The 22,930-nt window shown below is 44.8% G+C and overlaps 2 protein-coding genes across 3 annotated transcripts in view; one reads left to right on the top strand and one right to left on the bottom strand.

Annotated features, from left to right (window-relative positions):
- Positions 1 to 12,785: 12,785 nt before the first annotated feature.
- The window catches only part of SH3D19 (SH3 domain containing 19), a gene marked incomplete at both ends in the record, with an annotated part of 191,912 nt that continues 181,767 nt past the window's right edge, over positions 12,786 to 22,930 (top strand). For both annotated transcript variants that reach the window (XM_080697479.1, XM_080697478.1), the window contains one exon: positions 12,786 to 12,870. In XM_080697479.1, coding sequence (XP_080553605.1) covers positions 12,786 to 12,870 — 85 coding nt within the window. The remainder of the gene's footprint in view (positions 12,871 to 22,930) is intronic.
- The window catches only part of PRSS48 (serine protease 48), a gene marked incomplete at both ends in the record, with an annotated part of 54,186 nt that continues 44,299 nt past the window's right edge, over positions 13,044 to 22,930 (bottom strand). The window contains 3 exons of the mRNA XM_080697805.1: positions 13,044 to 13,273; positions 13,498 to 13,585; positions 13,798 to 13,958. Coding sequence (XP_080553931.1) covers positions 13,044 to 13,273; positions 13,498 to 13,585; positions 13,798 to 13,958 — 479 coding nt within the window. The remainder of the gene's footprint in view (positions 13,274 to 13,497; positions 13,586 to 13,797; positions 13,959 to 22,930) is intronic.

The following is a 22,930-nucleotide window of genomic DNA, read 5'->3' as shown; positions in this document are numbered from 1 at the left end:
GAAGAAAGGAAGAAAGAAAGAAAGAAAGAAAGAAAGAAAGAAAGAAAGAAAGAAAGAAAGGAAAAAGAAATCCAAAGAGCCTGGCATGGTGGTGCACACGTGTAATTTCAGTATTTCAGGGACTGAGACAGGAGAATTACAGGTTTGCGAACAGCCTCAGAAGCTTAGTATGGATCTCAGCAGCCTAATGAGACCCTGTTTCAGTGTGTGTGTGTGTGTGTGTGTGTGTGTGTGTGTGTGTGTGTGTGTGTTTCTGGGGATTGAACCCAGGAACATTTTACCTCTGAGCTACACCCCTAGCCCATTTTTTTTTTTTTTTTTTTTAGTTTTGAAACACGGTCTTGCTAGATTGACGAGAGTCCTGCTACTTGCTGAGGCTGTCCTTGAACCTGTGATCCTCTTTACTCAGTCTCCAAAGTACTAGGATTACAGACTTCTACCATCGCACTCCACTTCAAAATAAATTAAAAAGTGGGGTGGGGGGCTGGGAGTATAGCTCAGAGGTAGAATGCCTGAGTTCAGTCCCAGTACCAAACAGAAAGTACCAAGCAAAAAAGGTATAGACAAGTTGCAAAAGAATCAGGGGAGAAGGAAAAGGGACATTTTTGAAAAGTTAAAATTTAGACAAGAATAAGGAAAAAGAAAGAAGTGAGAAAAGAAGTAAACCTTGACCCGGCCAAAGACTCCAGGCCGCTGTATAAAAACCTCTAACATTTTTTTTTCAGTTGCCTCAAGAGTTGGAATAAAACTGTCCTTCTGCCAGGAAATGCTCCCCTGTTTTTGACACTTGCAGCTATTTTATTATAGTTTAAATATGAAGCTACAGCCCCTTAGAGCCCTGGTCTCGATTTTGCAATATAGGCTTCATTTTTATTTGAAGAGAGGGACTAAGAGTAATCATTTGTTCCACGGATGTTACTTGGAGAGCATAATTTTATGCTCACATGCTTTATAGATTTGCTTTTGATGGGTGAAATTGCACTTATCTTTCAAAAGTTTTATATATTGTGCTTCCTACCTCTAGTTACAAATACATAGTTGTTGGTTTTTGTTTTTTTTTTTTTTTTCCTGTACTGGGGATTGAACCCAGGGGCATTCTACCTCTAAGCTACACACCAGCCCTATCTTTTATTCTTTATTTGGAAACAGGGTCTTACTAAAGTTTCAGAGGGCTTTACTTAATAGCTGAGGCTGGCTGCTAAACTGTGATCCTCCTGTCTCAGTCTCCCAAATGCTGGAATCCCAAGCATGCACCACCTACCTGGCTGCAACATACTTTTTTTCCCCCTGCAGTACTGTGGATTGTACCCAGAGGCATTCTACCTTCAAGCTACATCCCCAACAATATTTTTTATTCTTTATTTTAAAACAGGGTCTCACTAAGTTGCAGAGGGCCTCACTTAAGTAGCTAAGGCTGGCCGCGAACCCACAATCCTCCTGTCTCAGCTTCCCAAGTACTGGGATTCCAAGTGTGTACCACCACACCTGGCTTTTATTTTTTTTTTATTTATTTATTTATTTATTTATTTATTTATTTATTTATTTATTTGCAGTACTGAGTATGGAACCCAGGGGCATTGTACCTCCGAGCTACACCCCCAACCCTATTTTTTTTTAGTCTTTTATTATTTATTTATTTATTTATTTATTTATTTTTGTGGTACTGGGGGTGGAACCCAGGGGCTTTTCTACCTCCGGGCTATACTCCCAGACCTATTTTAGACTTTATTTGGAAACAGGATCTCACTAAGTTGCTGAGAGCCTTACTAAGTAGCTGAGGCTGGCTTTGAACCTGTGTGATCCTCCTGCCTCAGCCTCACAAGTGCTGGATTACAAGCATGTGCCACCACACCCGATTTAGTCTTTTTATTTTTGAAACAGGGTCTCACTGAGTTGCGAAGTACCTCGCCAAGTAGCTGAGGCTGTCCACAACCGCAATCCTCAAGTCTTCGCCTCCAAATTCTGGAATTACAAACGTGCACCACACCCGGCTGGCTGGCTGGCTGGCTTCCTTCTTTCCCTTCCCTTCCCTTCCCTTCCCTTCCCTTCCCTTCCCTTCCCTTCCCTTCCCTTCCCGTCCCTTTCCCTCCCTCCCTCCCTCCCTCCCTCCCTCCTTTCTTTCTTTCTTTCTTTCTTTTTTTTTTCTTTCTTTCTTTGGGTCTGGGGATGGAACCCAGGGGCATTCGACCTCTGAACTACACCCCCAGCCCTATTTTTTTATTCTTTATTTTGAAACAGGGTCTCACTAAGTTTCAGAGGGCTTTACTAAGTAGCTGAGGCTGGCCATGAACCTTTGATCCTCCTGTCTCAGCCTCCCAAGTACTAGAATTACAAGTATGCACCACCACGCCCAGCTAAATATATACTTTTTTTTTTTTTTTTTTTTTTTTTTTTTTTTTTTTTTTTTTTTTTACAGGTCTGGGGATGGAACCCAGGGGCATTTGACCTCCGAGCTACACTCCCGACCTATTTTTTATTCTTCATTTTGAAACAGGGTCTCACTAAATTGCGGAGGGCCTCAATAAGTACCTAAGGCTGTCTGGGAACCACAATCCTTCAGTCTCAGCTTCCCGAATGCTGAGATTAAAAGTGTGCGCCACCACACCCAGCTTCCTAGCTCTATTTTTTATTTCCTTCCTTCCTTCCTTCCTTCCTTCCTACCTTCCTCCCTCCCTCCCTCCCCCCCCCTCTCTTTCTTTCTTTCTTTTGGTACTGGGGGTGGAACCCAGGGACTTTTCTACCTCCGATCTATACTCCCAGACCTATTTTATACTTTATTTGGAAACAGGGTCTCACTAAATTGCTGAGACCCTCACTAAGTAGCTAAATTATGGCTTCTTTCGAACCTGTGCAATCCTCCTGTGTCAGCCTCCCAAGCACTCTGATTGCAAGTGTGTGATCACCACACCTGGCTCATATCAGGTTTAAGATCTCTCTCTCTCTCTACTGTCTGTCTGTCTGTCTGTCTGTCTGTCTGTCTGTGTCTGTCTGTCTCTCTCTCTCTCTCTCTCTCTCTCTCTCTCTCTCTCTCTCTCTCGGTGTTACTGGACCCAGGGGCATTCTACTTCCAAGCTACACCCCCAGCCCTATTTTTATTTTGAAACAGGGTCTCTCTAGGTTGATGAACATCTCACTGCTTGCCTGACCCTGTCCTCAAACCTTCGATCCTCCTGTCTCAGCCTTCCAGGTACTATGATTACATGCATATGGCACCATGCCCGGCTATAAAACAGCTCTTTTTTTTTTTTTTTTTTAAGAACTGATAGTAACTGGAAGTAGTGGCGCACACCTGTAATCCCAGTACTTGGGAAGCTGAGACAGGATAATCTCAGGTTTGAAGCCAGGCTCTGCAAACTGGTGAGGTCCTCAGCATTTTAGTGAGACTTCGTTTGAAAATAAGGCCAGGCTGGGCACGGTGGCGCACGCTTGTAATCCCAGCAGCATTCAGGAGGCTGAGACCCAAGGATCGTGGTTTGCAGTCTTAGCTACTCAGTGAGGCCCTCTGCAACTCAGTGAGACCCAGTTTCAAAATAAAGAATAAAAAATAGGGCAGGGGGTGTAGCTTGGAGGTCGAATGCCCTGGATTTCATCCCCAGACCTGCAAATAAATAAATAAATTAATTAATTAATTAAATAGGGCTGGGAATGTAACCCAGAAGTAGAAAACTCCTGGGCTCCACCCCCCCCCCAGTACCACCAAAAATAAATAAATAAAGGAATAAAAATAAGAAGACTAAAAAATAGGACTGAGGGTGTAGCTCAGAGATACAATGCTCTTGGGTTCCATCCTCAGTAGCGCAAAATAAATAAATAAATAAATAAATAAATACAGACTAAAAAAATGAAAACACTGCCGGGCATGGTGGTGCACGATTGTAAACCCAGCGCTTGGGTTTACAAAGGAGTATCACACAGGTTCAAAGCCAGCCTCAGCTACTGAGTGAGGTCCTCTGCAACTTAGTGAGACCTTGTTTACAAATAAAGTATAAAATAGGTCTGGATATATAGCCTGGAGGTAGAAAAGCCCCTGGGTTCCACCCCCAAGTACCACACACACACACACACACACACACACACACATTAAAATGTTTTTTTTTTTTTTTTGCGGGTCTGGGGATGGAACCCAGGGGAATTCTACCTCTGAGCTACACCCCCTGCCCTATTTTTTTATTCTTTATTTTGAAACAGAGTCTCACTGAGTTGCAAAGGGTCTAAGTAGCTGAGGCTGTCTGCGAACCGTGATCCTCCTGTCTTAGCCTCCCAAATTCTGGGATTACAAGAGTGCGCTACCACGCCCAGCGAAATATGTATATTTTTAAAAATAAAAACACTAGAACAATAGGGCTGGAGGTGTAGTTAGGAGGCACAATGCCCCTGGGTTCCATCCCCAATACTGCAAAAAAAAAAAAAAAAAAAAAAAGGAAAAAAAGAAAAGAAAATAGGACTGCCAGGCATGATGGCACATGCATGCAATTCTAGTACTTGGGTGGTTGAGACAGTGTATCACGACTTTTAGGCCAGCCTCAGCAACCTAGCAAGACTCTGTTTTAAAATTAAAAAACGAAAAAGGGCTGGGGGTGTAAGTTGGAGGTAGAGTCCCCTGGGTTCTATCCTAGTACCAAAAAAAAAAAAAAGCTATTTTAGAAAAAAAATCTTGATTTAAGATTTAAAGTGATCTTGATGGGCAAGGGAAGGAATCATACATGTCAAATTCCTTAAATACAACTGGGGGTAGTGACACACGCTTGTAATCCCAGCACTTGGGAGGCTGAGCCAGGAGGATCGCACAGGTTCAATGTCAGCCTCAGCTACTTAGTGAGGCTCTAAGCAATTTAGTGAGACCCTGTTTCCAATTAAAGTATAAAATAGGTAGCCTGGAGGCAGAAAAGCCCCTGGGTTCCACCCCCAGTAACACACACACACACACACACACACACACACCCAGTAACACACACACACACACACACACACACACACACACACACACACACAAAGGCTGCCGGGTGTGGTGGCGCACGCTTGTAATCCCCACACTTGGGAGGCTGAGACAGGAGGATGGCACAGGTTCGAAGCCAGCCTCAGCTACTTAGTGAGGCTCTCAGCAACTTAGTGAGACCCTGTTTCCAAATAAAGTATAAAATAGGTCTGGGAGTATAACCTGGAGGTAGAAAGCCCCTGGGTTCCACCTCTAGTACCACCAAAAAAAAAAAAAAAAAAAAAAAAAGGAGTGAGCTGAGAGTGTAGCTCAGTGGTAGAGCATGTGCTTAGTTAGCATGTACAAGGCCCTAAATTCAATCCCCGATACAAAATGGTAATAAGTCTATATAGTTTATTAATAATTATCATTCACATTAGTGTGTATATATTCGTGTGTATGTGTGTGTGTGTGTGAAGACAAGAAGGCCTTGCTGCTCAGTACAAAGGGCATGGCGGGCTGGCAGCCTCTAGCTGTCAGTCCCTTCGGTGTCTGCAGCACCTTGAAGCGGCCGTCTCCCCAGCAAGGTGGTAGTTCAAAGGCCATTTGTACTGAAAGTGGAGTGTGATCTGTATTCTAGAGCTTCCTGTTGGACTAGCAGATCGTTCCTCTTGACCAATCTCTCTGTCTCCCTTGATTTTTTTCCACAGGTGTTCCTCTCTTAGCTTTTTGTCAGCGTGACCAAAAAACCTGACAAGAACAACTTAGAACGACACAGAGGAGGAAAGCCTTGTTGTCAGAGGTTTTGTGCCACGGTCGGCCACCTCCGGGGCTTTGGGTGTGAGGCAGGCGAGCCCTGTGTCATGGCGTAAGGGTTGGGGGAAAGTCACTCAGCCCAGGACAACCAGGTAGGAGGCCAGATATTCCTCATGGCCTCCCCTTCCTGTCCCCCACATAGGTCCATTCAGCTACACGGATAAAGTCAGCGCCCTCCTCATCTAGCCATTGCCCCTGAAACTTTGGGGGACATCCAGATGCAAACCATGACACCTTCTCTAATAAACGGACTGTGTTCCCTGCTATTTCATCGACCAAGTCCTTGGAATCCCAAATCAGCACATGCGTAACAAACAACCACGAAATCTCGGGGACATAAAACATTTAGCCTTTTTTCCTGCTTATGAGTTTACAGGCAAGCAGGCAGAAGTTTTCACTTTAGCTGGGTCAGTCAGGGATCTGTGGTCAGCCGTTGGTTGAACAGGCAGCTCTGCGGAACTTGACTGGTTTGTCTCAGGTTTGGGGTTTGGCTGGCTACAGGCTAGTCTAGTTGGCCTCAGCTGGGACAAATAGTCTTTCCTGAACATGATGTCTCATTCTCCAGCAGGAACACCTTGGTTTGATCCCCTACTGTTGGAAGGCCGCCAGGAAAGCAAGCTGGAGCAAGCAAGATCTCTTAGGTCTTCAAGCTTGGAATCCCAGTACTTGGGAGGCTGAGACAGGAGAATTGCAGGTTTGCCACCAGCCTCAGCTACTTAGTGAGGCCCTCCGCAACTTAGTGAGACATTGTTTCAAAATCAAGAATAAAAAACAGGACTGGGGTTGTAATTCAGGTAGAATGCCCCTGCGTTCCATCCTCAGTACCTAAAAAAAGGAAAGAAAGAAAGAAAGAAAGAAAGAAAGAAGGAAAGAAAGAAAGAAAGACAGTGTCATTTGTGCGATATTCTACTGGCCAAAGCAAGCCAGGTTAGGTCAGCTTTGTGGGGTAGGGGATGCTTTCCTTCTCTTCTATTCTCTTTTTTTTGTACTGAAGCATTTGAACCCATGGTATTCTTCCTCTGACCTATACCCCTAGCCTTTTTTTTTTTTTTTTTTTGCATGCATGTTTGTGTGGTATTGGGGACTGAACCCAGAGGCATTCTAACTCTGAGCTATACCCATAGGCCTTTTTATTATTTATTTATTTATTTATTTATTTATTTATTTATTTATTGTGGTACTTAGGACTGAACCAAGGGCATGCTACCTCTAAGCTACATCCCTAACCTTATTTTATTTTTATTTTGAAACAGGATCTCACTAAGTTGCTGAATTTCTCACTTAGTTGCTGAGGCTAGTCTTGAACCTGTGATCCTCATATCTCAGCGTCCCAAGTATTGGGATTACAGGAGTGCATCACCACACCCAGCTTAGTTATGTTTTTATTTATGTAAAAGGACTTCAGACTCATGCCTTCTGGTGATTCAGCAGGAAAAGGGGGAAAAAAAGGAGTCATGTTCTTTCAGTCATTAAACAAATATGTACTGTTTCTTTCTTTCTTTTTTTTTTTTTTTTTTTTGGTGGTACTGGGGTTCCTGGAAACCCTTCTACCTCTGGGCTACACTCCCAGACCTATGTTTATATATTTTTTTTATTTGGAAACGGTCTCTTAAGCCAGTGAAGCTGGCTTTGAACCAGTGCGATCCTCCTGTCTCCGTCTCCCAAGCGCGGGGATTATAAGCATGAGCCACCACGCCCAGCCTGTACTGTGTTTCTATTTGCCGAACACTGCAACACACACACACACACACACACAAAAAAAAAAAAAAAACATATTTTTATATTATATTCTTATTTTTGTAAATTGTTATGCCCAATTTTGTTTCAGATTACCAAGAATATTTTTCTTTAAAATGAGATCTCCTTTTCAATATATCTTACAAGTTCTTTTTCTTGATCCCTTAAAGGCTGAAGGTGAGTCTTGTTCCACCCTTTGTCTCTAAATTTTCATTCCAGGTGTCTAGTCATTTTTCTTGTGTGGGCTTGACTCTGTGTCACTTGGGTAGGTAGGATGTTTTGGCTTGTTTATTTAGTTGCTAGCTGGCCACACCTTCGGTTTTCTTTCATATGGTTGAATTGTTATTGTTTGTAGCTCCTATGTCGTTTTTCTACTTCCATATGAAAACTTTAGGCTGTAACCCTGTTCCCACTCTGTTTTCTGTGCTTTTCTGGTGAGTTGATTATACCTTTTGTTTTATTTTTGGTACTGGAGATTGAATTCAAGGGCATTCTACCTCCAAGCTATTTCCCCAGACCTTTTTATTTTTTAATTTGAAACAGGGTCTCATTAAATTGCTGAGGACCTTGCTAAGTTGCTAAGGCGATCCTCAAACCTGCAATCCTCCTGTCTTGGCCTCCCAAGTCATAAGATTACAAATGTGTGCCACTGTGCCTGGCTATTCCTTTTACACAGATATTTTGAAACATAATTCACATGGCATTTTATTAGATATCTAGTATACTTTGAATAACATAAAGTTCACCCGTTGATATACAAAGTGATTGATTAAATAAGCATGGCGGGTCCCTCCGGGCGCACAGATACGCGAGAAGTCCGATATAGATGCCATAAGCCTTTATTCGTCCAGAGGATCAGGGAACCTTTCTCAGGCAGCCCCCTCCCCACGGAGAGACAGCGCGTCTGTCTCTGTCTCTGTCTCTGTCTGTGTGTCTCTCTCTGTCTCTTGAGCCAGGGACTCCTCCTTTTAGGAGCGGAGCCATCCCCCCATCCATGGGAAACATCGAGAGGTAGGGAGGCGGGTCCTTCCTGCCTCCTGGGCTTCCGGCCCCTCCCCCTGCGTGGCAGGGGCTCAGACCTTTCACAAAGTTGTACAACCATTATCATTTCTGATTTTAGAATATTTCATTACTGTGGGGAGCCATTAAGGTTTTCCCCTTATCTTTACTAAAAGAATACTTCTGACTGTCCTTCACCCAGAATCAATAAGGTTTGGGGTCATGGAGGGTTCAAAGTAATTAAGGTCTGAGAGAAGATTAGGTTCATGTTGTTCGTGGTGGCACGAGGGTATTGATTGACCTGCCCGTGATGTATGTACTTTGGATTTGTCATTATTGTATTCTGGTGTAACCTGAAGTGAGAAAGTGTATAAATACCAACAAGAGAAATAAACTCGGGATCGGCCAGTAGAGATATCGACCCAGGAGTAGATTGGCAATCCTCCCATGCCTGAATTGAATTCTTTGAATCCTTTAGACCTCACTCCTCTCTTTGGAACCCATACTTTTGCCGGCTGGCTCCAGCATATCACCCTAAAAAGAAACCCTAAAGCTGGACTTGATGGCACATGCTTGTAATGCCAGCATTTGGTAGGCTGAGACAGGATTGCGGTTTGCGGACAGCCTCAGCTACTTAGTGAGGCCCTTTGCAACTCAGTGAGACCCTGTTTCAAAATAAAGAATAAAAAAAAAATAGGGTTGGGGGTGCAGCTCAGAGGTAGAATACCCCGGGGTTCCATCCCTAGTACTCAAACAAATCAGGCTAGGGGTGTAGCTTGGAGATAGAATGCCCCTGAGTTCCATCCCCAGGACTGCAAAAACAAAACAAGACTAAACTAAAGAAAAAACACCAAAAAAAAAAAAAAAACCCAAAGTGAAAAACTGTTGATAATTTTTGTTTTCTTTTCAATCCATATTCCTTATCATATATATATGTAAATATTTTTCTCCTTTTTTTTGTAGTGCTAGTGATTGAACCCAGGATTTTTTGCAAAAATAGAGGCCTCAAATTAGTCCGCACACTTGAAAACCAAGAGACAGATTGGCACTTAGAGTAAACCCAAACACTTAAAACAATCCTAAAGGTCCAGAATCTTTTTTTTTTTTTCTTTCTTCCTGGTTAAATTTCCAGGTCTCCAAGTGTCTACTTATTTAACTGCTTAAATCAGTGGTAAAATTTTAACTTGTGGATTTGACCTCAATTCTCCAAAATCGATGTGGTTCTTATCTGCTTAAAATCAGGAAGATTTTCTTGCGTAGCAACAAACACTGTTGAAAAGGCAGAGAAATAGCACCTGGGTGTGGCAGGTAATTCTGTGTCCAGTGACCCTTTCCTCCTTTTCTTTTTCTCTCTTACAGGGTGAACATTAGACACTCTCTCAGAAATAGAGCAGGAGGCTGGAGATAAAGGGCCTCTTCATCCCGCGTGGGAGTTTCTTAAGGTTTCATGCTGGGCAGTGTGCCTGCCTGCTGCTTAGGTATCTTTCTGTGAAATTCCAGAATCTGTCCTTCTGTGAGAATGCATATATATGCACTTATTGAACCTTAGTTTCAGGTTATATAAGTACATACAAACTTTTTTTTTTTTCTTGGTTCTGGGAATTGAACCAGGGGCATTCTACTTCCAAGTCACACCCCTAGCCCTATTTTATGTTTTATTTGGAAACATGGTCTCACTAAGTTGATAAGGCTGGCCTCAAACCTAAGACCCTCCTGTTTTAGACCCCCAAGTACCAGGATAACAGGTATTAACAGGTATGTGCCACCAGGTCCCAAGACACCATAACTTTTTTTTTTTTTCAGTATTAGGGATTGAACCCAGGGGCATTCTACCTCCGAGCTACATCCCCAGCTCTATTTTTTATTCTTTATTTTGAAACAGGACCTCATTAAGTTGTGGAGGGCCTCACTAAGCTCATTAAGTAGCTGCAGCTGGCTTTGAACCTTCACCCCTCCTGCCTCAGCTTCCCAAGTACTGGGATTAAAAGTGTGCACCACCACCCTCAGCTATACCATAATTTTGTTACTGGATTCTTTCCAGTTTTCTTTCATTTTATTTTACTTTATTTTTGTGGTACTGGAGATTGAATCCAGAGGCATTCTACCTCCAAGTTTACACCCCCAGCCTGATTTTATTTCTTATTTGGAAACAGAGTCTAGCTAAATTGTTGAGGCTGGCTTCGAATCTTTGATCCTCCTGTTTCATTTTTCATTTCATTTCATTTTTCTTTTCTTTTCTTTCTTTCTTTTTTTTTCTTTCTTTCTTTTTTTTTTTTTTGTGGTGCTGGGGATGGAACCCAGAGGCTTTCTACCTTTGGGCTACACTCCCAGACCCATTTTGCATTTTATTTAGAAACAGGGTCTCACTAATTTGCTGAAAGCCTCACTGGCTTCGAATCTGTGCAATTCCCCGGTCTCAGCCTCCCACTGTAGGACCAGAGCGGAGCCCTGACAGGCTTCATCCATACAGCAAACACTAGGCCTGAGTTTCAGTTTTCCAGGAATACAACTAACAGTTAAGTGTCAGTTTTGGCACCTGGGTCAGGATGAAAAACTCCCAACCAACCTCAGGAGGCACGAACCGAATGGGAGGCACCAAGTATCCTGTCCAGTTGCTTGTGATAACAGCAGCAAAGATTCCTTTTGGTTTAAAGATAACTCCTTTGTAAATCACAGCCCGAGCGACTGAAATGTGAATCCCAGCCCACCCGAAAGACTGAAACGTATAAAACTGCCTTGGAACAAAGACTCGGGGTCCTTGTCAAAACTCTACTGTGTTGGAGGGACTTGGACCCTAGCTCTTGCTAGTTCCCCAATAACCCCTCCCCTTTCCTGCCTTTGCATTATTGTGTGTGGTGGTCTCTCTCCCCCAGGGGTCCTGGACTTTGAGTATAACACCACATACTAGAATTACAAGTGTGTGCCACCACACCCGCTCAAATGACAGTTTCTGACTCCTGCCACTTAGCTAAATTATATCTCGACCAATAATCATGTATAGAGCTTCGTGTGTGTGTGTGTGTGTGTGTGTGTGTGTGTGTGTGGATAGAACCCAGGGGTATTTGACCTTCGAGCTACACCCCCTGCCCTATTTTTTATTCTCAACTTTGAAACAAGGTTTCACTAAGTTGCAGAGGGCCTCACTAAGTACCTGAGGCTGTCCACGAACCACGATCCCACTTGTCTCAGCTTCCCGAATGCTGGTATTACAAGCATGCGCCACCACGCCGGGTTTATAGAGCTTCTTAAACACTTTTTTTTTTCCCCCCGGTACTGGGGATAGAACCCAGGGGTGCTCTACCTCCAAGCTACATCCCCATCCCTACTTTTTATTCTTTATTTTGAAACAGGGTCTCACTGAGTTGCGAAGGGCCTCACTAAGTAGGTGAGGTTGTCCTTGAACCTCGATCCTCCAGTCTCAGCCTCTCAAATGCTGAGATGTTTTTTGCAGTTTTATGCTTACAGCACGATTGCTCAGGAGGTGTAGTATTCTCCTCCCCTCACTTGGACTGCTTGCCCATCAACCATAGGGTGGCAACAGTTGTTACTAAAGAAGAGCCTGCACTCATTTTTCGTGTATTACTAGGGATTGAGCCCAGGGTCGTTCTACCTCTGAGCTACTTTCATATTATTTTATATTTTTATTTCGAAACAGGGCTTCACTACACTGCTGAGGGCCTTGCTAAATTGCTGAAGCTGGCCTCAAACCTGCGATCCTCCTGTTGCATTCTCCCCAGTACTGCGTTTACAAGTGTGCTCCACCGCGGCCGGGTGCACCCAGACATCATCATTCAGAGAGTCTGCGGTTTGCAAACAAGGCCCGCTCGGGGTGGGTGTCCTTTCTACGCAGAAACGCACAATGACTTGGATCAGACCGCGGACTTTCACTGCCCTACACATCCAGTGCTCCAGGGAGGTAGATTTCAAATTAAGAAGGAAAGAAAACCCGAGCCTCGCAGGAGCTTGGCTCAAGCTCAAGCCCAAGCCCAGTTTGTCCCGCAGCTGCCAGCCGTCCCATCCCACGGAGTCGGCTCCGGGGCAGGTTCCTCCTCCTTTTGTTTCAGTGTCAGGCAAATGGGTTTCCTGTTGACACCGGAATATTGCGGAGGGGCAGGAAGGGGCCAGGCTCGCTCTCCGCGGCTCCTTTGGGTGTGGGCGGCGCGGCGGGCCCCTCCCCGCGGCGAGGCGGGGCGGGGCGGCGGGCGGCGGGGCCGGGCCGGGCGGAGGCAGGGAGCCGCCGGCGCCGCAGCTCGCGGCCCGCAGGTGGAGCGGGCGCAGGGGCGGGCCCGCAGCTGCTGCGGTGCGGGCCGCGGCGCCCATGGCCGAGGGCCGGCGGAGGGAGGACGACGACGAGGAGCTGCGCCGCGCCCGGGGCCGCGCGCTCTCGGGCCACCGGGCCGCAGGTGAGCGGCGGGGCGGGCCGCCGGGCCCCGCACCTGGACCTGGGTCGGGGATGGAGAAGGGGGGAGGGAGGGAGGCAGCGGAGCGGCCTTGCTGCCGCCGCCGCGGGGAGGGTCGGGCCAGTCTCTACCTGCCCCTGGCCCCTGGAGCCGAAACTGCACATTTTCCTTGCAAACTAAATCCAAGAGCAGCTGGCCCGGTGCCTGTGGCCGGCGAGGACCGTCTCTGGGTGAGTCCGAGGCTCCCTGGCTCCGGCGCTCGCGGGGCCGGAGACCCCTCCCGTGGCCGGCAGGTCGGACCACGTGCTCGGCCCGAGTCGAGTCTGATTTCGATGCCCGGTGAACTTCGGACCTCGGGGCCCTTCCTCCTCCACCTCCGGCGCGCACCAGTTTTCTATAGGACTTGCTTTAGAAGTTATTTTGTGAGATTGACCTCCCCCACCGCGCGCACACAACCCGCGTGGACAGAAGTTCTGAATAGAACATTTCTGAAAGGCAGTTTATTTGGACTGAGAATCATCTCTGGGCCTCTGATGACTTTGGTGGTTTTGTGTTTGGGGGTGCGCCGAGACGGTACGGGTCAAGGAGTCTGGCGCCTAATTGGAAGAGTGGTTAAGTGCAGATCCTCACCCTTTCCCTCTTCCTGGGGTGGCTTTTCAGTGGGCATAATGGAGCGGAAAATCTGTGGGCTTTGGTTCCTGCGGGGTGACCGAGTTACCTGGAAACGAGAGGGAAGAACCTAGGGGGGGTGACTGCCGAGAGGGCAAAGGGAGGGCGGTCCCAGGAGAACGATTCTTGGATTCTTTACAAAGTGGACGGAGAAGCTTTCCTTTGTGGCTCCTTGAACCACCAGGAGAGAGGTGCAAACTTAAGATAATGAGTGCGGGGTGGGGGGTGATGGAGGATTGACCATGGGGTGGAAGGACGAACTTGAGCGGAACCTAAGGAGGTGCTCGATTGGATGCCCTCGGTACACTCGTAGAACCTTAGAACTAACTCCATAGCTCCATTACTTGGACTTTTCATCCACATGTCTACATGGACACCAATTGCTTTGAAAAATACCTGTTTCGCCCCGTGGAAACGCAGACCTAGGTGAAGTAAAGAGGATCAATTGCTGGATATGAGTAAATATTTCTTCAAGGATACTGTGAATACCATGTACAGATATGTGCCTCCGTTGAATTGCAGATTTAGACGGTGCAGGCTACCTTGAATTCCTGGGGGCCTTCAGCAGAAAGCTCTGCTCTTTCATGCGACTGACCTGTGAAGACCTGTATTGGAGCTTAAACTGGATATGGTCCATATATGTTTATCATTTAGTTTCAATGTGTGTATTTATTCCAAGGTTGATGGGAATGGCATTTTTGTAGCTTTTACCAGTTCTATCACTTCCCAAGTTGGCAAAGGCACCTCTAGGTTCTCTGATAATATTTTGCCTAGATACAATGTCATTGTAACCTTTTTTTGCACCCACAAATTGGTGTTTGCAGTTTTGTATTTTTTTTTTTTTTTGTGGTACTGGGGATGGAACCCAGGGGCATTCTACCTTCAAGCTACACCCCCAGCCCTATTTTCTATTCTTTATTTGAAACAGGGTCTCACTAAGTAGCTGCGTCCGGCGGTGAACATGTATCCTCCTGTGTCAGCCTCCCAAATACTGGGATTACAAGTGAGCACCACCATGCTTTTCTAACCATTTATATAAACCTAGTTCCGTGCAGGGGTGAAAGGACAGCACTGTTATGGAGTGGGTGGAGGGTTAAACTTGCAGTTTGGGATTTCATTTCTTTGTGGATAAGTGATTGAAGAGTTTACCTCTCTTTCCCAGCTGTGCTCCTTCCTCTCATTAGTTAACATGTTTTGCTGCCACCATTGCACCCCACACCGCCACACTTGGGCACTTGTTAGTAGTGCTGTGCTAGATGTAACCCTTCCTCCGGTGAGAGTGTGAGCTGACCCAGAGGCTCAAGGCTCCTCTGTGGCTTTCCTTTCCGGGTGCTTTATAAGGAAGGGTTCCTTTATAAGTGAAAGCCTTCCTTTATAAGTGAAGGGTTCCCTTCTCTTTGATCTCTCCTGACTTGATACCATACACCTGGGGCTTGTGGACTTGAGGGAGTCCATGAACTTCTCTGCCTTCTAAATTATGTGTGGTTGTATAAATGCATCTCTTTATTTTTGTAACATTCATAGAGAAGAGCATCTAAAGTTTGTAAATTATAAGGTAAAAACTCTTGTAAACACATGCCCCAGTAAGAATTATTTTTATTTAAAAAAGTTTTTGTGTGTGTGTGTGTGTGTGTGTGGTACTGGGGATTGAGCTCAGGGGCGTATTCTTCCTTTGAGTTAAACCAACAACTTTTTTTTTTGAAATAGGGTCTCATTAGGTTGCTGAGAGTATTACTACATTGTTGAGGCAGTCTACCAACCTATAATCCTCCTGTCTTGGTACTGAGATTACATGCTTGTGCCACCATGCCCTGCCCTCAGTAAGAATTAGAATATTACCAGTTCGGCAGAAGTAGATCCCATTCCTCTCTCCTCCTTCCCCTATAAGGTAATAATTTTTCTACTCTCCCAACCTCCTTGGTATGCTGGGCATGAACCCAGGGCCTTGTGTGTGCTAGGCAAGCACTCTACTATTGAGCGGCACCCCCACCTTATTATTATTTACTTTTGTAACTGATGTTTTCTTTCTTGTGTTTACACTTTTGCCCCACACCTATGTATCCCTATACCATATTATTTACTTCTACTGTTTTACAACTTGGCATAAGTAGAATCATTCTGTATGTATTTTTGGTACCATGCTTTTTGCGAGGATGGACAGGGGGGTTGACTATTGTTGTTATAATAATAATAATAATAATAATAATAATTTTTTTTTTTTTTTTTTTTTTTTGCGGTGTTGAGGATGGAACCCAGAAGCATTCTACCTCTGAGCTATACCCCCAGCCCTAGGCATCTGACCTCCGAGCTACAACCCCTGCCCAATTTTTTATTCTTTATTTTGAAGCAGGGTCTCACTGAGTTGTGAAGGGCCTCACTAAGTACCTGAAGCTGTCCGTGAACCCCCGATCCTCGTGATCCTCCGGTCTCAGCCTCCCAAATGCTGGGATTACAAGCATGAGCCACCACACGGCTCTATTTGTTAGTCTTTATTTTAAAACAGGGTCTCACTGAGTTGCAAAGAGCCTCACTAAGTAGTAGCCGAGGCTGTGTGCGCTATTATTTTTATTAACCCAACAGAAAATGGGTCATGACTTCAGATTATGAAATGTTTGGAATCAGAGTTCTTCCAATTCAAAGGCCAAGAACCTCAGGCTGGATCTTATCACAGGAATCCTTGTGCGCATCCTGTGGAAATAAGGATTTTTCAAAAAATTGATGTTAAAAAAGTTGGGTTTGAGTAATCACCATTTTGATGTAGAAGGAATGGTAATTGATTTGGTGCTTACCTACTTCATGAAATATATTTCTGTGTCTTCCAAATTTTCTTTTTCTCCTCCCCCCCCCCCTTTTGCAGTACTGGGGATGGAACCTAGGGGCATTCTACCTCTGAGCTACATCCCCAGCCCTATTTTTAATTCTTTATTTTGAAATTTTGAACTGGTCTTACTGATTTGCAAAGGACCTCACTAAGTAGCTGAGGCTGTCTGCAAACTGCAATCGTCCTGTCTCAGCCTCCTGAATGCTGGAATTACAAGCGTGTGCCACCACCCCCGGCACTCCTCTTCTTTTTCATGCTGGGGATTGAAGTCAAGGCCTTGTACATGCCTAGCCTGCAACTGAGCTATAGATCCAGCTCTCTTTTCTCAGTTTGTAAAGTAATAAAGTATCTTTGATGTCACACACACATATACAGGCACGCTGAATTTTTGCAGAATTGTAGGAGCAATCAAGTGCTGAGACATGGTTCAGTTAGGGATCATTCTGTAGTAATTTATGATTCATTAGATTAATTGATAAGCAGATACAGGAAAGGTAAGGAGCAGAGGATACACTAATGCTGAGGTACTCTGAGATCTGGTACCATGTGAAATATTTACTGTTGGCGGTGGGGTCTATTGAATTATTGGAGTAGTTTACCAATCCATTGAGTTGTCACAGGCAGAGAATGTGGGTGTGCTAGTATGGTGGTTCTTAAGCTTTTTATTCCTGCACCGGAATTGCCTGAAGAGGTTGTACAAATAGTCTGGCCCCCACTCTCAGAGTCTCTGATTGAGTTGGTTTGGGATAAGACCTGAGGATTTTCATTTTTAACACGTTCTTAGGTGATGTCAGTGCTGCGGCTTCAGAAGGGCGATATTCTATGTAAACTTGTAATTAAGACAGAAATCACACCCCAACACCGAATCTTAAATTCTAAATCATTCGTCCACTTCATTTGTGTTTTGATTTTGATTGGATCACATGAAAAACAATGAGATAAAGGCAGAGATCTCCACTGACTAGCACACAGGCTTAGCTTTTATTGTGGGTTTTCTCAGCTTAAAGGATTTCAGGGTTGATATATACAGGCTAGCCCTTATAATTAATTTCATTATTTGCTCTTGATTTTCTTCTTGGTGTCATTGGTTTAATGTTCTTCTCTATCTACATGACTAAGTTGGGTGTTAGTGCTGGTTACTGTTATCCAAGGGGAAGAAGTGGAGGGTGTGTGTGTGGGAATAGAAGGGTGACTCTTTTTAGTTTTCTCTGGATTGTCCCAGCATCTGAAATTCAAAGTTCTCTATCCCCTCATGAAATCAGAAGGGAGACCCATAGAGTGGAATAAGGGGGCCAGGAGGAGGGAGGCACTGAGGAATGAAGCTAGCCATAAGTGCATGTACAAATATTTATGTAACAATGAATTCCACTATTCTTGATAATTGTTATGCACAGTTTTATTTTTTGGTACTGGGGATGGAACCCAGGAGCATTCTATCTCTGAGCTACACTACCAGCCCTATGTTTTATTCTTTATTTTGAAACAGTCTCACTAAGTTGCAGAGGGCCTCACTAGTTAGCCGAGGCTGTTGAGAACTGTGATCCTCCTGTTTCAGCCTCCCAAATACTGGGATTACAAGCATGTGCCACCATGCCCAGCTGGCTGAAAACATTTTTAAAAATGGAAGAATTTCCTTATCTCAAGTATAGGTAGATAGGGATGTGTAGTCAAGCCAGCCAGGCTGCACAGCTGGTCAGTGACCTTGAGGGGGAAGTGGGAAGAGAGGAGAAAGGATAAAGTCCACTGATAAGGTTGTTTATACTCACATCATTGCTTCAGAATGCCATCTTTTTTTCAGTCAGCCTTGTTTGTAAGATTTATGTTGTTATATGTAGCTGTAGAGTTTTCGTGTGTGTGTGTGTGTGTGTGTGTGTGTGTGTGTGTGTGTGTGTGTGTGTGTTTTACTGGGGATTGAACCCAGGACACTCTGCTTCAGAGCCACACCCCCATTTTGAAAGAGGGTCTCTCTAAATTGCCGAGGGCCTTGCTACCTTGTTGAGACTGACCTGGAACCCATGATCCTCTTGTCTCAGGCTCCAAGTACTAGGATTACTGACCTGTCTCACCATACCTGGCTTATGCCAATGCTTTTTTTTTGTGTGTGTGTGAGTCTGGGGATGGAACCCAGGGGCATTCGACCTCCGAGCTACACCTCCTGCCCTATTTTATTTATTTATTTATTTATTTATTTATTTATTTATTTTTGTGTTACTGGGGATGGAACCCAGGGGCATTCTACCTCTGAGTGACACCCCCAGCCTTATTTTTTTTTATTTTTTATTTTGAAACAGGGTCTCACTAAGTTGCAGAGGGCCTCCTCCTGTCTCAGCCTCCCAAATGCTGGGATTATAAGCATGTGCCACCATGCCCGGCATGCCAATGTTTTTGTCTTATCTTAGTGGTACTGGGAATTGAACTCAGGGACACTCTACCGCTGAACTATATCCCCAGACTTTATAATTAGTATTTTGAGTCAGAATCTCAGTATATTGCTGAGGCTGGCCTCAAACTTGCAGTCTTCCAGTCCTCCTGTCTCAGCTTCCTGAGTCACTATAATTGCAGGTACAGTCTACCTACCCAGCTTGTTATTGCAAGTTTTAAAATAATCAAATTTGTATTTGAATGTTGCTTTTAATTGGACGTTTAATAATGTGAAATGCCCTAATGTCATAACATTTTGTCTCTCACCTGGTTCTATTACCATTTCTTTTCCTTTCCTTTTCTTTCTTTTTTTTTTCTTTTGCAGTACTGGGGATGGAACCGAGGGACAGTCTACCTCTGAGCTGCACCCCCAGACCTATTTTTTATTCTTTATTTTGAAACCGGGTCTTATCTCACTTAGTTGCAAAGGGCCTCACTAAGTAGCTGAGGTTGTCCACAAACTACCATCCTCTGGTCTCAGCATCTTGAATGCTGGGATTACCTATTCCCATTTCTTTCTTTTTTTTTTTTTTTTTGGTGGTACTGGGGGTGGAACCCAGAGACTTTCTGCCTCTGGGCTATACTCCCAGACCTATTTTATATTTTTATTTGGAAACAGGGTCTCACTAAGTTACTGAGAGCCTCACTAAGTAGCCGAGGCTGGCTTTGAACCTGTGAGATCCTCCTGTCTCAGCCTCCCAAGTACTGGGATTACAAGTGTGCACCACTACGCCTGTCAACCTATTCCCATTTCTTAAATTTTTTTTTTTTACAGTACTGGAGCTGGAACCCAGGGGCATTCTATCTTCAAGCTATACCCCCAGCCCTATTTTTTATTTTTTATTTTGAAACAGGGTCTCACTGAGTTGCAAAGGGCCTCACTAAGTAATAGCTGAAGCTGTCCTCGAACCGTGATCCTCCTGTTTCAGCCTCTCAAATGCTGGAATTACAAGCATGTGCCACCACACCCGGCTTTTATTCTTTACTTTGAAACAGGTTCTCACTGAGTTGCAAAGGGCTTCACTAAATTGTCCTGTCTCAGCCTCCTGAATGCTGGGATTACAAGTGTGTGTCACCATGCCCCCCCCCCCCTCAGACCCTATTTGAACCCAGGGGTATTCAACCTTTGAGCTACACCTCTTGTCCTATTGTTTTTTTTGTGTGTGTGTGTGTGGTACTGGGGGTGGAACCCAGAGGCTTTCTACCTCTGGGCTATACTCCCAGACCTTTTCTATATTTTATTTGGAAACAGGGTCTCACTAAGTTGCTGAGAGCCTCACTAAGTAGCTGAAGCTGGCTTCGAACCCGTGCGATCCTCCTGTCTCAGGCTCCCAAGCGCGGGGATTACAAGAGCGCGCCACCACGCCCGGCTCTCCTGCCCTATTTTTAATTCTTTATTTTGGAACAGGGTCTCACTAAGTTGTGGAGGGCCTCACTAAGTACTGGGGGCTGTCTGGGAAAGGTGATCCTCTGGTCTCATTTCCTCCCAAATGCTGGGATTAAAAGTTTGTGCTACCATGCCCCCCTCAGACCCTATTTTTTTGTTCTTTATTTTGAAATATGATCTCACGGAGATGCTGAAGGCCTAAGTAGCTGAGGCTGTCAGTGAAGCGCAATCTTACTGTCTCAGCCTCCCAAATACTGAAAAGCATACGCCACCATGCCCAGCTCCATTTCTTAAATCTTCATAGAAAGTTAAAACATGGTGTGGTATTTCTCAAATTAATGTGCAAGGGGAACTCTAAGCCAAGCTTCTCCAACGTTTATTATGCCAAGTCATGCATAGATCTTACTTGAAACACAAATCCCGATTTAGTAGGTTTTGGCTAGAGCCTGAGAGCCTAACTTACTTTTTTTTTTTTTTTGCTTTTCAAGACAGTGTCTCTCTAAGTTGTCCAGATTGGTTTCAAACTCCTAGACTCAAACAGTCCTTGTGCCTTAGAAGCCCGAAGTAAACCGGGCATGGTGGCGCCTGCTTTAATCCCAGGGCATGGGAGGCTGAGACTGGAGGTTTGCACTGGTTCGAAGCCAGCCTCAGCAATTTAGTGAGGCTCTCAGCATTTTAGTGAGACCCTGTTTCAAAATAAAGTAGAAAATAGGCCTGGGAGTATAGCCTGGAGGTAGAAAAAGCCCCTGGGTTCCACCCTCAGTACCACACACACACAAAAAAAAGAGCACCAAGTAGTTGGAACTATAGGTGTGTGCCACTGTACCCCCAGCCCTATTTTTATATTTTTGTTTTGAAACAGAGTCTTGCTAGGTTGATGAGAGTCTAACTACTTGTTGAGGCAGTCCAGGAACCTGACGAGGTGCTGTCTGAGCCTCCCAAGGACTGGGATCACAATGCACCACCATGCCCCCCTAAAGTCTGCATTTCTAAGAAGCCCCAGGTGCTGCTGCTGCTGCTGCTGCTGCTGCTGCTGCTGCTGCTGCTGCTGCTGGGTCCTGGACCACCCAGTAACAAGTGTCTCTACGTGGAACCTTGGTTCTCAACTCTGACAGGACATCAGAATCAGCTAGGAAACAGGGTCTCTTAAGCCAGCAAGTCTGGCTTCGAACCAGCACGATCCTCCTATCTCCGCCTCCCAAGTGTGGGGATTACAAGCATGTGCCACCACGCCCGGCCCCTGCCCTATTTTTTATTCTTTTATTTTGAAGCAGGGTTTCACTAAGTTGCAGAGGGTCTCACTAAGTAGTTGAGGCTATCTGTGAACCACGATCCTCCCATCTCAGTCTCCTAAATGCTGGGATTACAAGCGAGTGCCACTGTACCCGGCACTTTTTGTCTTTTGAAACAGGGTCTTTCTAGCTAAATTGCTGAGGCTGTCTTCAAACCTGCAATCCTGTCTCAGCCTTCCAAGGACTGGGTTTACAGGGGCGTACCACCCTTGTGATTTTGATTTGTCTTTCCATAAAGTGGATTGGTATCATTATGTCCTCTGTGGCAAAACATATATATTCAGCTACTTTGCCCAATTTGAATCTTATTTTTTTCTTACTGAGTTGTATGAGTTCCTTGTGTATTTTGGAAACTATTTTCATCAGACATAAGGAGGCTTATTGTAAGGATACAGACATGGTTTGCAAACATTTTTCTCCAATTTCACGAATTCCCTTTTCATTTTATTGGTTGCTTCTTTTGCTGTGCAGAAACTTTAGTCCACCATAATTGATTTTTTTTTCCTTTGGTGGTACTGGAGATTAAACCTAGGGATGTTCTACCTCTGAGCTACACCCCCAGCTCTATTTTATTTTTTATTTTGAAGTAAGCTCTTGGTAAATTGCTGAGGCTGGCCTCAAATCTGTGATCCTCTCATCTCAGTAACCCAAGTACTGGGATTACAGGTGTGCACCACCATGCCTGGCTCCCATCGTGCGTGCTATACGTGAATTTTATTCAGTTTCTCTGTTATCTTATCGTCTGAGTAGGCGCCACATAATGAGAGGTATAGTGAGTGAGCTATCACTGAAGTAAGTAAAAAAGGGTGGCAAGCGCTAGTTGTGTTCTTTCAGCTTGCAAGAAGTAGAGGCCTGTTCTGCCAACGTCAGCCGGTGGAGGCTTATTGTAAGGATACACATGCAAGTAGGAAGATGCAGGGTGTGGTTTCAGAAGTGATTTGCAAATAATAACTCTAGGAAACTAATAGCAAGTGGCTACACCGCGGAACACTCCTTTGTAACTTGGAATGTCTTGGTTGCTCCTGAGAGTAGTGACACTACCATTTTTTAAAATGGTTTTTTGGCCGGGCGCTGTGGCGCACGCTTGTAATCCCCGCACTTGGGAGGCGGAGACAGGAGGATCCCGCAGGTTCGAAGCCAGCTGCGCTGGCTTAAGAGACCCTGTTTCCAAATAAAAAATATAAAAAAATAGGTGTGGGAGTGTAGCCTGAAAGTAGAAGGGTTTCCAGGAACCCTAGTACCACCAAAATAAATAAATAAATAATAAATAAATAAATAAATAAAATAAAATGGTTTTTTGTTTTGGTTTGGAGGTGGTGCTGTTGACCTAGGGCCTGGTGCATGTTAGGCAAGTACTCTACCACTAAGCTGTGGCCTCTTTTTGTGGTTCAGATATTTCTGTTTACCTTCTCAAGGTACTAAATCATTGGTTGTGGGTGTGGATGTGTGTGTGTCACTGGGGAGTGAACCTAG

This window comes from Muscardinus avellanarius, assembly GCF_963383645.1.
Source record: "Muscardinus avellanarius genome assembly, chromosome: 6".
Lineage (NCBI taxonomy): Eukaryota > Metazoa > Chordata > Mammalia > Rodentia > Gliridae > Muscardinus > Muscardinus avellanarius.
Note: the sequence above shows the minus strand (reverse complement) of the source record. Positions and strands in the feature narration are given on the sequence as shown.